The sequence below is a fragment of the Syngnathus floridae genome, chromosome 1 (genome assembly GCF_059516105.1).
Source record: "Syngnathus floridae isolate MCC-2025c chromosome 1, RoL_Sflo_1.0, whole genome shotgun sequence".
Taxonomy (NCBI): domain Eukaryota; kingdom Metazoa; phylum Chordata; class Actinopteri; order Syngnathiformes; family Syngnathidae; genus Syngnathus; species Syngnathus floridae.
The window spans coordinates 21120937-21138047 of record NC_142413.1 but is presented as its reverse complement, the minus strand read 5'-3'; the positions used below and the strand labels follow the sequence as shown (position 1 = coordinate 21138047).

General features: G+C 39.8%; 1 protein-coding gene and 1 long non-coding RNA gene across 5 annotated transcripts in view; one reads left to right on the top strand and one right to left on the bottom strand.

Annotated features, from left to right (window-relative positions):
* The window catches only part of atp8a1 (ATPase phospholipid transporting 8A1), a 97263-nt gene that overhangs the window by 63283 nt on the left and 16869 nt on the right, over window positions 1–17111 (top strand). For all 4 annotated transcript variants that reach the window (XM_088385634.1, XM_088385619.1, XM_088385629.1 and 1 more), the window contains 6 exons: window positions 1685–1759; window positions 3101–3223; window positions 6082–6160; window positions 7225–7286; window positions 7397–7453; window positions 8318–8425. In XM_088385634.1, coding sequence (XP_088241760.1) covers window positions 1685–1759; window positions 3101–3223; window positions 6082–6160; window positions 7225–7286; window positions 7397–7453; window positions 8318–8425 — 504 coding nt within the window. The remainder of the gene's footprint in view (window positions 1–1684; window positions 1760–3100; window positions 3224–6081; window positions 6161–7224; window positions 7287–7396; window positions 7454–8317; window positions 8426–17111) is intronic.
* Window positions 13885–16440, bottom strand: LOC148404556 (uncharacterized). The gene is made up of 4 exons (XR_015860577.1): window positions 16333–16440; window positions 15554–15703; window positions 15393–15479; window positions 13885–14423 (listed from the first exon to the last, which is right to left on the bottom strand). It is a non-coding gene; the product is annotated as an uncharacterized LOC148404556 (long non-coding RNA).

The following is a 17111-nucleotide window of genomic DNA, read 5'->3' as shown; positions in this document are numbered from 1 at the left end:
TAACTGAATGGACAAATTAACTGCACACATGGTAACTGTACACAAATACTTTAAAGTTGAGGGGCAACAATAATCAATTGACAAATAATCTATAATTAATTTAATCAAAATCCATTTTGAGAATTGATTCATCATAGAGACTTTGTTTCACTTAAAATTGTTCAAATCCTTAGAAGTTGAAACTCTCAACAGTAAATATTTTCAGATGCCTGTAGTCCTCCACAGACAGACTAAATATTTTTGTTTTTAATAGAAATATGACATTTGCAAACACATGCTTAATATTTGTTCACGTCTCAAACAAAACTACAATCTCAGTCATAATCAATGTACGTTTCTGCATTTTCTGCGCTATCAAGTTGAAATAATGTCTTGTTTTGAAATCAAGAATAGAAATGAACAATTTATCTTTCCCCCATCATGGACTAATAAAAAAAAATGGACAAATCAATTCATCATTAAAAATCACAACTGTACATCTACATTTAATACAGTTTAGAAATGTATTCAAATAAGTTTAACTTTATTTGAGGCATGTCGGAGAGGTAATAATCATATGCACAGATGGGTCTGGAATGTATGCCCCTTGACAGACAGAGTTTCACTGTAACACTAACCCAAAACAAAATTCCCCAAACTCCTTGTGGTTGTATAGCTTCGCATATGTTTAGTGTGCATCCCATACGAGTGTGAAAACAGGGCCCCCGCATACAAAAGCAACAAGCTTATGGTAGGATGCACCTGATGGAAGGGAGGCTGTGGGCGTGGTAGTGAGGGGGCACACACATACACATAAAAACTGGTGCAGGTCTTTACGTGCATGCCTTTGAGCCTTAAGATTGGGGGTTGGGTCGCATGTATGCTCTTTCACAATTTAAAGGGAGGAGCCAGTGGCATATCACCAATGGGTGGGAGACGAGGGCGGGTAAGACCCTCAAATAGTCGCAGTTTGTGGCAGCTCATGCCTTCATAATGAAGTCCAGTGAAGCGAGGAAGTGCTTGCTTAAGGCTGCAGCCCTGATGTTCCCCAGACAGCTTGATAAAAAGAGCTCCACTTCTGGAACACCATTTCTTGAAGTTTTACAAACATTGACTGTCTTCTATCAACACAATATGTCGAGAATTTAGTTGGAAGACTTGCAACAAGTGAGCATTTTCAATCATAACTGGACTACGGTTTGGGAGCATAACTGGACAAATCTGTTGTGTACTCAAAGTCCTTTCGTACAGTATTAGCATCTCATTTCGTCGCAATTTCAAAGCGGTATGGGTTTATTCATAGAGTTTAATAAAAGATGTCGTTCAGTTGAAGCTTCTACTTTAACTGCCAAATGTTGTCAGTTTTCTTTTACATCAGAAAACTTGCACTTGTGTGAGGGTTCAGTTGCTTAAATGTGACTTAAAACACAGACTGTATAGTTAATACATGTTTTATGATGTAATATATTTTCATTTTCATGTTATGGAACAAATGTACAATAAAGTTTCTTTATTTAATATTGTTTATGAACTTCTTCGCTGTAGTTGGTTTACGTAATAATTAAGATCGAAATACTAGAAAAAAAAAAGGAAGAGTAAATATTTTTGCACTGGAACTCTAATGATATGACCTGTGATGACATTTTGCTTTTTCGTTTTCTGCTCTTTCACTTATCTCGTGATTTTTTTTTTCTTCCTCCTGCAGATCTGGTTTGCATTTGTCAATGGCTTCTCGGGTCAGATTCTGTTTGAACGCTGGTGTATCGGCTTGTACAACGTGGTGAGTGTTGATAAATGTTTTAGTCTACAGAGCTTAACACTGCCAAAAGAGCTGCAGTTGAAAGCATCTCTTCTTCGTGGGGTTATGTCACTAGCATCCTGAAAACTCTCCAGTGTATTAGTGACTCTTTGTCAAAGCCCAACTTTCCCCCGTGGCCTAAAGTATGCACTGAATGCGAAAGAACAACAGTTTGGCTTGCCCCTCGGAAGTGTTGTTAGCCTGCGCAGCTATGCTTGCATGATATTAAAAAGCAAAGGAAGGGGAATCCCGCAGGGCTCTGTAGTGGGGCCACTCCTAATGAAGTCATATTTCATATCTGTCACGACTTTGCTGAAGTAAAAATGTCCATCTGAAGTAGATCTTCTTGCAGCCCTGCCCCTCACGTTCATTTCCCAATAAACCACCTCCTTGGTCAGACTGGTGGGTGCAGCACAAATTCCTGTGGCTCCGTGGGAGTCTGTCAGAGGCACTGGTCTGAATCCACCCCTCAATGGCGAGATACCCCACCCCCCGAATAAGAAAGGAGCGCGGTGGAGCATGTTGCGCAGACCGATGCCTCTGCAGACTCCCATTCCTGATGGGCCCAATGGGAAGTCACACTAAGTGACCCACTCAAGCCGCCACCTCTAAACTCTTTCTCCACATCATCTAAGCATTACAACATTGCTAAATCATTGCACTTTTAGCCAGGCTGAAATACCTGCTAGTTCGAGGGATGACTTTTGCATGCGAGCAGATGTGAAGCATCCAAAGTGGGGAAACCTGAGAGGTTCTACAGCAATGTCACTTATCCTCAGTGGTTCAAAACAAATATAGTGGGCCAGAAAGAGGAAGGAATGAAGACAATTCCACTAGAAATCTCAATAGGAATTTACTTTACGCTGTGAAGATGCAGTAGCAGCAACGAGAAAGGTTTGAATAGCCTCCTTGTCCAAAAGGATGCAATCTTAAAGATTGTTACTTTATTCTTTTTATCCAAAACGAAGAATAAAACTGAGATGAAAATGATGCAAAAAACACACTTAGAGGGACCTATTTTCCATTGAATAATGAATACATTAAAAGATGTATAATATATATATATATATATATATATATATATATATATATATATATATATATATTATATATATATATATATAATATATATTATATATTATATATATATTATATATATATATATATATATAATATATATATATATATATATATATATATATATATATATATATATATATATATATATATATATAAAAACCTATATACAGGTGTAATAGGTCTGCTGCAGTCCTGATATTTAGTTTTTCTTTGTTTGTCCACGTGTTTTAATTTGTTGTCCAGATCTTCACTGCCCTGCCTCCGCTCACTCTGGGAATATTTGAGCGCTCCTGTCGGAAAGAAAACATGCTGAAGTACCCAGAGCTGTACAAAACCTCCCAGAATGCCATGGGATTCAACACCAAGGTAAACTACGACTTGCTGTTTCACAAGGTGCAGGTTTGCCCTGGGCTGGTGTCCTGTCCTGTATGGTTAGTGAGGCGGGGTAGTGTTAGGGGGGGATCGGGACAGGCTGGGGGCCCTCTTGTTAAGATAGCAATAAAGACGTCTCCTCTTTTAGCCACAGTGGACTCCTGTAAGCTCCTCACAGGCGTGGTGACCTGGTTAGTGTGGCGTGGAGGTGAAATAAAGACCGATTGGCCATGGGGGTCACGGGCGGGCAAGGTCGATCGGGTGGTTGGGCCGGGGGGGGGTGCAGAAAGAACCAGACGTATTTAAAGGATGTTGCATGATGCCGTTTGCCATGGAGAATTGTGCAATTTGTTGAAGCATGCAACCATTTGTTCAGGTTTGCACTCAGTTCTACAATCAATTGGTCAAAACTTATGCATGAAGCGGAACATGATTTGTGTATTGTAGTTCTCTCACAAAACATTGGGAGTATCAGGCTTTCGGATGAAATTTCAGAATAAACTTAAAATGTACTATAAACTTAACGGGTAAACTCAATTAATTCATTCATTTAATTTATTTAGACTTTTTGTTCTGTTGACCTATTGATTGAGATCCAACCTGAAGGCCAACAACAAATGCCTCTTGCATGAGGTCACAATGCATCTGCTATATTAGGTTACTAAGCAATGGCATACTATTCCTTAGTATGTCTAAGCCAGTGTAATTTCTTTAGACACTGCAGATCAAAACAGTTGGTCTATGTTTTGGGGCAATCTAGAAAAGTATGTCATAATCATTGTCAGTTTCACTTGACTAACATGGATTTGACATTTTTGGGAGAAATCACATGTCCTTGGTTACAAATGGAACAGTACTGACCCGTTTAAAAATCCAGGAAATCGTCAAGCACATTTGCAATTTTATTTGTGTTCAAACAGTCACTCCTGTGTAAGACCACAACTGTCATTAATTTTTTTAACTTAGTACGAATGGTGCAACGATAATTCCGCAAGTGATCAATTATCAAATTAATAAAATCAGATTAATACTTTTAATGATTGATTAATCATGTAGAGACCTTCTTTGGTTTGAATTCCCCTTAATTCTCAGCATTTCAACCTTTAAGCACTACATATTGTCCAATTTCTGTAGTCCTCAATGAAAGCAGACTGGTTATATTTGTAAGCATCTGCTTTTACTTTGGAAATCCCAGTTGAACACTCTTTGGTGAGTGTCAGTTTGAAATAAAGTTTTCTACTATGATTTTTTTCTTGAGTCCAAAAAAATGTCCTTTATAGATTGTGATTCAAAGCTGTTTGTCTTGGGGTGAGAGGAGGAAGTGAGCCAGGGTGGCAGAATGTGAAGGTGTCACCTTTTAACAACATATTCCTTACACTTAAGTCACCCACATAAACCTCTCTTTATGTGGCCAGGGTGTTTACAGCGCTGTGCCAGTTTGCCCCTCCCTTCCCACCTCGCCTGTTCAACAGTCCACTCAATATTTGACTCAATATTAATTACCGGACTCTTTTGAGTATTTTTTGTGTGTGTCAGCAATTAGGAGAGGTACAAAGAAAACATCTATGTAACACAGATCCTACTGTGATAAACAAATATGGGCATTCAATAATTTCATTAGCAGTCATCCTTTGCCGAGGGGCCTTGTGAGCAGGATTAGCATAATTGTGCTTGCTTGTAGGATGAAGGCTAATTTGGGCAGCATCTAACCAGCAAGAAGGGGTCTATTGCCTTCCGTGGACACAGCGAGAGAGTGAGGTAATCCTCGCTGGGGTGGGAGGCTGGAGGGTGTGTCTGTGAGCGCAATTGGACTTTGGTAAACTATAGGATAGGAAAGGTGAGAGGTCGGGCCACTGAGGCCAACGTGCAGAAGCAACGGCCTACGATTCAGCCCAGTTCTATTTAAAGTGCTGCCATTCAAACCTGTGAAAATCCGCCAAAGGTTGACAACTTGTCCCGCGTGAAGCTTAACGGACAGATTTGCTGAATCAGTCAAAAACTGTGTTTAAAATCCACTCACTGAAAAGAGGCCGGTACAATTTATTTTTGAAGTATCGGTGTTAATGTCTTTGTAACAACAACACGGACATCCAAAGGCGGGCGTAGAATATATTTCACAGTAATTTCGCGCTACATCGCCCATTTGTGTTTTACTTGGCACCGGCTGTGTGGAATGTATATACGGAGCAAGTTGGTTTTAGGCTCGATGTGGAAGACTCATCCTATGTCTGCATATACCTTGAACGGGCGTGTGTGCGTGTGTGTTCAAGAGTGAAATCTGCTTACTTAAGGCTTAAGCTTACTTGACACCCAAAAATGCAGAGTCTTAATGAAATTAAGTTAAACTTATATCAGTCATTGAATCAGTCAGTAACAACTTGGAGCTAGGACACCTCACTGTGAATTGGCTTCACACTGAGTGCGAAGAAGTTACCACACACCCACACACACACACAAATCTAAGATTTCAGAAGTGTTTATCAAACTTGCAGTCCTTAAAAAAAAGTGTTATATAAAAAATAGTTGGTTTAAAGACTAGAGCCTACTCCTTTGCATGACACTTTTTCCTTCCAGAGTACATTTGAGACTGCTTTCACTTCTCTGCCCCCCACCCAGTCGCACCCACAGAGGATATACAACGTGTCTGTCAGCGGGGTGGCTATTGATAGTGGGGGCCCCGACAAAACCGCCACTTAGCCTAGCGCTGGGCTAGCACAAAGGGTCCAGGTCAGAGGTTGCCTGGTAGGCAGGAGTTCCCCGCACTCTTTTGTATCCCACCCTCTCTCTTTCTTTCTTGTTGGAATTTTCGACCATCTCCAACCCCCCTCTTTTTTCTTTTTTTTCATTTGCAGGTTTTCTGGGCTCATTGTCTGAACGGCCTCTTCCATTCCGTCATTCTCTTCTGGTTCCCTCTCAAAGCCTTCCAGCACGGTGAGCAGCTCCCGGAGATTCACGATGAGGAGCGAGTACAGTCAGCGTCGCATACTTTGTCTTAATTAGCGCTTTCTGCATGTGTCCGCTGGCCAATTGCTAACATGTGTGTGCTGTCCTCCAGTCACAACGGGACACGTAGTCCATATCGTTTTAGCACCACTTCTTCATTCCAATGCATTTCAATGAGGCTTTAGGGGATTGTTTTAGAGTCAAACGCAGTGGAATGCTCCAAAAGTAATACAATGTAGAGTTCAAACTCAGTTTTCTGCAAAATGTGCTTCAAAAGTCAAATGTCAGCAAATGTTGCCCGACTTCACGTTAAATGCAGATATTAATGTAAATAGACAAACGCCTAAATCACACTGGACAGTGTAAAAAGTGACTATCGGGCAGTTTCAAGTTGACAATTTAGTTTTCCCACGTTCCATGAACACACATGAAGACTCTCCTGTCTATTGATGTGAATGTCAGTCAGAGCGCACTTCACGCTCAAACGAAGCTGGGATAGACTCCAACTCACCTTGCATACTGTGTTGACCGCCATATCACGTTTTTAAGCAATCATGTTATTGTCCTGATATTTTTTACTTACTGTAATACCCTCACGTAAGAAAAGAGAGAATCACCAATGCACTTTTCAGCCATTACTTGAAAGCCAGGGGAACAGTAAAACTCAAAAGTCAATAAACGCATTGTTGCAACAGCTGCTGTTGGCCACAGCTCACACACACACACTCGCTGGTGAGTCAACAAGTCACTGTGTGTTTTTTAAAGAGCCTGAGTGTGTGGCAGTACTGAAAAGACGTATACAAGTTTTTTTTTCTTCATTATTATGTGTATTGTGTATTTTCACCTATCGCAGGTGGGTCTGGAAGGTATTCCCATGTCAAACGGGTAAAAATGTAAAAGCCAGGTGACCATTAACGTAGGCATCGAAAAAAGAGGTCTGCTTGTAAAAATGTAAAGCCAGTTGACCATTTATGTTATTGTACATGTATGACGGACTTCATTCACCATGTTGTCTAACCGCTTATCTGAAACTCCTTTCAATCCCCTCCCAGACACTGTGTTTGGCAATGGAAGAACTCCTGACTATCTCCTTTTAGGAAACATGGTTTACACAGTAAGTAAGCAACAATCAAGCAGACACACAAACATTTGATGTATCCACAAGGACATGTTGAGTGTCAAAGCATGTGCATTCATGTTGTTGTCATATTTGTGTCCCCGCAGTTTGTGGTCATCACAGTTTGCCTTAAAGCGGGCCTGGAAACCTCATCCTGGACCATGGTATGGTAGATATGAATAGTATGAAACTCTCTTCTGTAGTACTCACAGACAATTTTACCAACTTGTTCAACTGATATTCATGAATTAGAGATGTCACAAACAAAGTCAAATCACAAATTGTCTGTTTGCACTCTCCGACTTTACTTGCAAAATATTCTTGCTTTTTCTCGTAAAATCAAGACTTTCTTTTCACCCCGTCATGATACTGTTACTTTGTCACAGATATTTAGAGTCCTATTGGAAATGTTTCTTGTAAAACTACATGTTACACAAAGCTGAAGCATTTTCATAAGATTCATAATTATTCAAGTTTATATTTGTTAAAAAATTCTCATATACTAATTTAAAAATGAAAGGCAACTTTTCTTCCCAATTCTACATATATTACCATAGAATTCCAACTTTGTTCACCTAGAATGTCTCATTTGTGTTGTTCAATTACAAGATTTATGTAATAATAGGAGTAAAAAACAATCTTGTAGAAACCAACTTGACAACATTTGCAAAATTTGTGCTTTTTTTCCCTCATAAGGCAATTTTATTTACATAAAATTCCATTATTCTCGTACATTTACACCTTTGTGCTTGTAATACGGCAACTTTATGCTATAGCCCTCCTAGGATTACATTATTCTCATAAAATATTATTTTTTGCATGTAGTACTTTATTCGTTCACAACATCACTTTTTTCCTGTAAAATTAGAACTGAATTACATTTGTTGTCTTTTTTCCTCTGCATTCTAATACGCAATAATTAGTGCGTATATTTTTCTCTCAGCATTCCAGTAGTATAAAGAGCATTACTAATTTAGCCACCGCAACATATTGAAATTTAATTCCATGCTGTACTTTGATGATTGCAGTTCAGTCACATTGCCATCTGGGGCAGCATTTGCCTGTGGGTGGTGTTCTTCGTCATTTACTCGTCCCTGTGGCCCCTCATCCCTCTGGCCCCAGACATGTCAGGCGAGGTAAGCGTCCGCGCCCACACACCTGCGTTACCTCACAATCGACTGTGCTCGCGAGCGCACCTTTGTAAGAAGAACCAGAGGCCGGGAGCATGTCAGAATCCGGCTTGTGTTGCATAATGACTTAATTGGGCCAATTAGGCGGCTGTTTGTGTTACGCCGGCCTCCCTCGTCGCTGAGTATCCGCAGGTGACGTGACAGCGAGGCAGTCTGGTAGCAAAACAAATCGTAGCGAGGTGAGGCGAGTAGCGCTTGTGTCGCAGGAAACAGACGACCGTGAAACTGTTTGCTTTTTTATTTTTTTTTTGGAAACCGTTTTCTTTCCGTGGCCTTTGCGTCTTCTGTCTGCGGACCGTGTCGACAAGTGATGTTTTCCAGCACATTCTGACTTCTCATCATCATAAAGTACCAAAATCCCGGCAGGAAGTTGCTCTACATGCACACATTTCTTTGGCGTGGGTTGTTTATGACAGGTGGTGCGTTCAATAAATTTAATATTTTTTTCCTTGCATGTTTATATTTGACTTATGCCAAGAATGGTAAAAAACACTTGAGAACATTCCCTGGTAGATGCTGCTGCGTTGGTTAGCTTGGAGTGGACCCATGCTCAGAAGTTAGCTCTTTTTCCTGTAAGTGTCTAATGATTGCATTTCCCGAGAGAGTTTCAGTCTCGTGTTGAGTCTGACAGTCTTGAGCACATGAGACACAATAGCCGCACACGCACACACTAGCATGTAGTTGTGTGTCCGTGGTGAGTTGACTCTATTTCTCCTTGCTCAGTGCTTTCATCCGTGCCCTGCAGCACTCCACTGAGCACCCTAATGTTGTCCTGGGACAAGCTGGTAACCTTACACAACAGATGACTCCTACTCCCTCCTTTCCTTTATGCGCCCCAACTCAGGGATGCCAGTGCATCATCAAGCAAGCGCACATATTTCTTTCTTTGTATGAAATCCGAAACTGCATCACAGACAAGAACATCCTTAAGACCTGAAGCAGAAGCACACCATTTTTCACAAAGACCCTTGATGTCAAGTTCAATTCTGCCTTCACCTTTCTCTGCTCTTCCTGGACTACTTGCTGCGTCCGCATGTTTTCCCCCTTTTTGTCTAGCACTGCCATGGGTGAAAACAGCCCCCGGGCACCAGAACTCTCCTTTTTCATTTGCCATGTGTTGTGATGGTAACACATTCATCAATGTCATTCGTAATATATTTGCTCTTGACAGGACAGGTGCAGAATCCATCCATCACAATAACACACACACACACACACACACAGACGCACGCACACGCACACACACACACACACACACACACACACACATTCTTCAAATGTCACACACTGATAAAAAACGATACACTTGAGAATAGAATTTGTGTAGAAACTGTATGCGAATGCTGAAATTTGATGCTCAATTGATTTACTGTGAAGTAAATTGAATTATGAAATGTAGAAAGTGGGACATAAAGTGATTTGAAGCCGTCAAATGTTGGAGGAGGTGGTATACAGTACTGTATATGTAAAATATGTCTTGCGTTGGTGATTTTATGCAAAAACTGGAACATTGGAGAAAATCATGGATAGTGCTGGTCATGTCCTGAATTAGCTGGTCAGATTGAAGTTGGTTTTAATTGTTTGATAAATGTTACTGGGCATTATGAATATTTAAAATATCTCTTAATTTGTTACAAAAATGTGGAATGGTAGGAATTGTGGGAATTTATGGCAAATAATAGCCTACATTTTCTATTTGGATGATTATGTTTGTAGCATGCAGTCATGGATAGTGCTGGTCATGTCCTGAATTAGCTGGTCAGATTGAAGTTGGTTTTAATTGTTTGATAAATGTTACTGGGCATTATGTATATTTAAAATATCTCTTAATTTGTTACAAAAATGTGGAATGGTAGGAATTGTGGGAATTTATGGCAAATAATAGCCTAAATTTTCTATTTGGATGATTATGTTTGTAGCATGCAGTGGTGCTGATGTCTGATCAGTGCATGTTACTTTCTCGCTATAAGATTCAATCAAACTTTACGAGATAATCACTTTTTGTCAAAATTCCAAAAGTGAATTGCAATTGAAATGCTCTCAAGGGCCTTGTTGTTGCGAGTATGTTTTCGGGGGGTGTGATACAAACACATTTCCTGTTCTAGTATTGACTGCTGTCCAAGACTTCGTCTCTCTATGTGATGTTTTTCCACATTTGTGCTTCAGTGGCGGCTGCATCGTTTCAGATTCCGCTCAGCCGCTCGACTGCACATTGAATAACAGACTGCAATGTACAGTTTAAGGGACAAAACCAGCCTCGGTCTTGTCCAAACATTGCAAATCACATTGCTGACTTTCACGTGTTGAAGGTTTGTTTGTGCACATGTGCGTGCGTGCGTGCGTGCGTGCGTGCGTGCGTGCGTGCGTGCGTGCGTGCGTGCGTGCGTGCGTGCGTGCGTGCGTGCGTGCGTGCGTGCGTGCGTGCGTGTTGGTTAAAACATGCAGAGAGGATGGACGAGTTGAGCAAGAAGGTCTCTGTTTGCTTTCCCTGCTGGAGCCCTTTTGTGGCATTATTAGCAGATTTGTCTACGCTGATGTTGTTTTAGGGGCTGGCCCGTGTTGAAGAGGCTGTCAGTGCCGTATTAAATAAGGAGCAGGAACTTTGTTTTGACTCTTTTTGTCATGTCATTATTATTTGCTGTCCATACGTCATCGCAGGCGTTGAGTTGAATGGTGCGGAAGCCATTGAACTCTGCTTGAAGCCATTATGAGTGCTAAAGTCCCCAACGTTACATTTCGGTTTCACGTATAGCAGATTTCACAGAGCACCATTAGAGAGAAAAAAAAATAAGAACAAATTTAAAAATTAAAGAACTGTAAAGTACATCTGCTGTACTTGCTTGCATTTTCTTTGAGCACTTCAGCTTCACTTCCACTTCCACTTCCAATCCCTTAGACCTTTGTCCGTTGGGGCACCGTTGAGGATTTGACAGTCAGTTTTCTCCATTCCTCTCTGTTCTCCGCTGTTCTCAATAGCTCGTATGTTTTTAGGCCTGTCCAATCCTTTATGTTGTCCTCCCATCTCTTTTTCTGTCTCCCTCTCTTTCTGCCTCCGTTCACTGTGCCTTGCAGGATCGCCTTAGCAAGTCCTGTTGATCTTGTGACATGGTCGTACCATTCCAGTTTCCGCCTTTTGACTGTCGTTAATAGGTCGACGTATGGTCCGATTGCACTCTTTACACATGATTTTACCTCTTCGTTTGTGATGTGGTCTTTGTAAGATATTCCAAAGAGTCTTCTGTAGCATCGCATTTCCAGTGCCTTGATTCGCTTTTCAGTGTCTGCTGTTAGGGTCCAGGATTCACAAGCATATAGAAAGATTGAGATTACTAGGGAGCGCATTAGTCTGATCTTTGAGCTGTTAGAGATATTTTTGTTGTTCCAGATGGTCTTCAGTTTGGTCATTGCATTTGTTGTTTGGGCAATCCTGGCAAGTATTTCGGGTTTTGATCCTTCATCTGAGACCACAGCACCTAGGTATTTAAAGTTGTTGACTACCTCTAGGGTCTGGTTGTTAATCTTGATGTCTCCGGTGAATCCGTTGGGGTTGTTGGTCATTAGTTTTGTTTTTTCTGCACTTATCTCCATGCCATAGTTTGTTACTGTCTCTTCTAATCGGTGGATCAGGTCGACTAGTTCTTGTTCGTCGCCGGCAAGACCATCAATATCATCTGCAAAGCGGAGATTGGTGATCTTTCTGCCTCCAATGCTCACTGAGCCTTCATGTTGTTCAAGGGCCTCTTCAGCTTACGTTTGTACAAAACACATGATGATGAAAATTGACCGATACTACACACTACACTTACCTCTTCACCAGCTTGACATATGCCTTCGGGGTAGCAACCCTGACATCTTTCCGTCTGGCGAGCAGCAAATAACAAGCTGAGCCAGCACGCTCCGGTGTAGAAACCACTGCCCTGAATAAGGAGAAGTAATGAATGGTTTAATCAAGTATCACTTTTGTTGTCCTTTTGATGACTACTTCTATTCTCATGAAAGAGTCTTACTTCTTTTAACCCAATTGATTTTCAACCAGTTGATCACTCCTTTTCCAAATTCTCCTTAGATGTGAACATGAGTGTGGTGGTTAATTGTCTGGTGACCAGTCCAGGGCCCGCCTCAGCTCTCAACCAATGCTTCAGTATGCATACTGTATGCAACCACCGATGAGAATGAATAGTGTATAAAATGGATGAATGGAAGAAGTGAACGATGTTCATGCATTTGTCTGTGCAAAGTTCAAATTGGACCCTTAGGTGGCATCAAGTCTTAATTTTCCTTCTGATCATAAACATTTTCAGTGCTCCCAATTTTTTGGGCAACAGCTTGGGCAAGAATGTTTTCTCCAAACAGTCCTGACCAGTCAGTTTGTTTATTAGTTTGTCCTTAAAGTACAGCCCAGGTTCTGTCCCACAGGACCCCTTTTGAGGGCCACCCCTGTTATGAGGCATCACTCAGGCTTGCTGAATACCAATGTTTCTTGTTGCTTTGTTTGCATTCTTTTAAGATTCATTTCAGTAAACTTGTCATGTGGTGTCTATTCATTCCCTCGGACTCTAACCTATAAAATATGGTACTGTGTATATTACCATAATATCAACATATAATACAATTTTTATTAATTTTTTGAGAACTATCATTAATCATTAAAAGTGTAGTCATTGTTAATTAAAAGAAAACATCAAATAAAAAGGCATAGACAATGTGCTCATGGGAAACATGAAAACTTTAGGTGACCCCAAACTTTTAAACGGCTGTATATACAGTACCCAAATAAATGAGAACAAACGCAACTAAAAAGAAAGTCTTTTTAGAAATTGTTGGATGGAGCCCCCCTGCCGCCCACACACACACACACACACTCACACACACACGCACACACACATCCTTGTTAACCTCCCTCTGCAGGACCCAAAGTACTTTACTGAGTAGTGGGGTCCACCCTTTCTAGTGGTCCAAGAACTATGAAAAAAATCAGGCAAGTCCCAAAAAAAATCTTGATATTAAAAATCACTTTCAATGAACACAATTCGAAACTTTTTTTTTCATGTCAGTTTTTCAGTCACATGAGGGGCCTGTTTCTAACATTCCGGCTTTGCGGGGTCCACATTTACACACAAGATTTTTAGTCAGTTATGGGGCTCGCTTTTAATATTTCAACCTTAAGAGGTCCACCTATACACACATTATTTTTTTAGCCAGTTATAGAGCTTGCTGTTAAGATTTAAGACTTGTTAGGTCTGCCTTTATAAAGAGGATCTATCAAGTTCAACCCCAACCCTAATCTAACCCAAACATGCATTTGTGTGGACTTGATCATTTCAGAAAACCTAAAAATTTTGTTAGTGTGAATACTTTCATCTGGCTAAATATACTAGATATACATTGAAATGTGCATTCTAAAATACATTCTAAAGTCTTTATTCAGATTCTGGTCCATTTTCCTTGGTCACAGTCTTAATATTCTTCAATTTGTTCAGTCATATTGGTACATTTTAAAATAATATTTAAATTCTGCATTTTAGCTAACTATAAAGTACACAGGATTTACAAGTAATAATTGTCTTGAGTCAAAATTTTAAATGGACACATTACAAATGTAGCCAATGAATAAAGGAACTTATTTAATCTAACATTTATGAACAGGAGAAGTGGAGCATAAAAAAAAAATCACAAACAAATAGTGAACAAATGGTGAAACAGAACCAGCCATGTGTTTCTATCTCTGTTAAGGGAAGCTGTTTCACTCATATTTTCTCCTCATGGTGGTTATTCTCTTTTTGACAAAGTACTTAACAGCTCAGTGCTTGTGGTTCTGCAGCAATGCATTTCTCGCAGTCAAGCTTACCAGGAACCTGATTTGTCAATATATACTTCCTTGAATGTTTATTTACTGCAGCACATTCCTCTGGGGTCCAGCTTCTTTTCACAACTTTTCCGTTACCTAAGGGCATAAGAAGAGCACTTTTTAGTTTACAATTTAATTAGAACAAAATTGCATAAAGAATACATTCACTTTATGTACAATTATCCGACAATATAATTTAAATGAGATATTTTATAACGTCAACTATCTTTGTCAACAGTGATGAGCCTACAATAGACATAGACGTAAATCAGTTAATATCTGAGATATTAATCCGGTCATTTAAGTTGCTAGGTGGTCTTCAGTGTCAGCTGTTTTGATATTAACAAAATTAAAAATAGATGCACAAAAGGGTAACATTAGAATGGCCCCAGTTTTGGTGGTGGGGGAAAGAGGTCTCTCATTTTCTTGACTACTTTTAAGCAGTTTTGCATTTGATCAGAATGTCACTGCTGGTAGATGAAGCAATTCCTGGACCCTACAGAGGTTGCACAGGCAGTCAAACTCCACCATGGCAGCACATTGGGATGCACCATTTCTCTGACAAAACCATTAAGAACAGATACAAGTTGTTGCAAAATCAGGGAAAATAAAAAATAAAAATCTGTGAAAAACTTTTTTCAGACAGTGTTTTACATGTATGGGGAATTTGCTTTGATAACGTGCTACACATAGACAAACAAAGATGATAAAAGTAAATTTGGAAATATATAGTGTGTAAAAAATTAAATGTGTCATGTATACATTACCCCTATTTAAAAATAGATGTAAACAAACATCTCACATATAATCAAGGTTAGCAATGACCTGTAGCTCACATGAGAAAGGATGGGTCAATTTTCATTTTATAACAAAATTCAAAAGTTTAGACCTTACATGTCTAAGAAAAAAAGTCAAGTGGTGTTTAATATATCTTGCTTGGGTCATCTAAATCTTAGTAAGCAGCATATGTGAGGATAATTAGATACTGATACAGTAGTAACAATTGGGCAATTTAAAAGCAACTGTGATAAAGTTATATATTGAAAAGGATTACTCTCAACTCACCTCTCTTTTTGGCAGACTTTTCATTACTTGGGCCACGAGATGCGGAGGTACAAGAGGTCACTTCTATGACTTCTGGGATCAGCCCATCTGAAATGATGATTTTAAAGTACAGAAAAAATACATACAGTATAGCAATATTCTAAAACAAAAATTAACTGCACCTGTATAAGAATGCTTGGTCAAATTTAATATACTCTTGTTTTGAGCAGATTGATTTGCAGAGGTACAGAGCAGTCCTTTTGGGAATCATTGTCAGTATCATCACTGTCTGAGTAGTCCACTTTGAGAAACTCCTTTGATAATTGATAGCTCTATGGAGGGAATTAAAAGAAATGTGTTGTTAGTTTCTGCAAGCTACTCTTATATGCTGTATTAATATAAAGACTAGAATTTCTTTGCTCAAAATAATTAAAATTTCTGTCCAATATCTTAACTGGTAGATGACCGGTGCTGTACACATCCTCTGAAATATGCCAAAACCTTATATCACATTCAATGCACAGGAAATTTTACATATAAAACATGGAAAAGGCTCCAAAATTTACAACAAAGAAGCCACAAGAAACCATATTTCAGAAATCTGTTATGTGTGTGTGAATGATTGGCTTTGTTGGAATAACCATGACAACCTTAAATCCATACGGAGGGCCGCATAAGTAGCCATATTTAAGAAATCTATTATGTGTGTGTTTGAATGATTGGCTTGGTTGGACCCCCATGGACGCATGTTTCAACAATCCATCTATAAGTGTGTGTGCCACTGGTTCGTTTGGGCCCTATGAGGAGAACCACTAAAACCGTGTGATCCAATGGTTGGCTGAATGCTGTTTAAGGTACCTTCTGACTAAAGAACAGCTTTCCAAATAAAAGCTGTAAACTAAGAGAACAAGAAAAGGTCTACAAAGTTTATTTCTTACAACAAAGTTTAACTGAATGGTACCTGTTGGCTGGCATCTTGTTTGATGTTATCATCAGGGTCAGAGTCCTGCCAAGTTCTGGCTGGTTCAGGCAGCACACCATCAACAGGAGCCTGAGAGCCTGTCACCTGGAATTAAAACCACAAATAACTTACCAACATCATACAGACACCACAAATGACAGACTCAAGACCTGTAGAGTTAAATCATGTGAAGTTAGTCCCCAAAACCAAACAAGCTTTTCTAACTAAAGTGTTCCAGTCAGTACTGGATGTCTAATCAGGTCCTATGACAGCATCTTTATGGATGTAGTGGAGCATCATTAAGCATGACACTTCAGCCATTTAGCTGTTGAGGATGTGTGGAACTATAGCTGTAATATAATCAGCCTCCATAATGTCCATAACCAAAATATGATCTAAAAACATGAGACAACCTTCGATCCATACGGAGGGCCCCACAAGTAGCCATCAGAAATCTGTTATTATGTGTGTGTGAATGATTGGCTTGGTTGGAATAACCAAGACAACTTTAGATCCATACGGAGGGCCCCACAAGTAGCCATCAGAAATCTGTTATGTGTGTGTGAGAATGATTGGCTTGGTTGGACACCCATGGGCGCATGTTTCAACAATCCATCTATGGGTGTGTGTGCCACTGGTTCGTTTGGGCTCTATGAGGAGAACCACTAAAACCGTGTGATCCAATGGTTGCCTGAATGCTGTTTAAGGTACCTTCTGACTAAAGAACAGCTTTCCAACTAAAAGAACAAGAAAAGGTCTACAAAGTTTATTTCTTACAA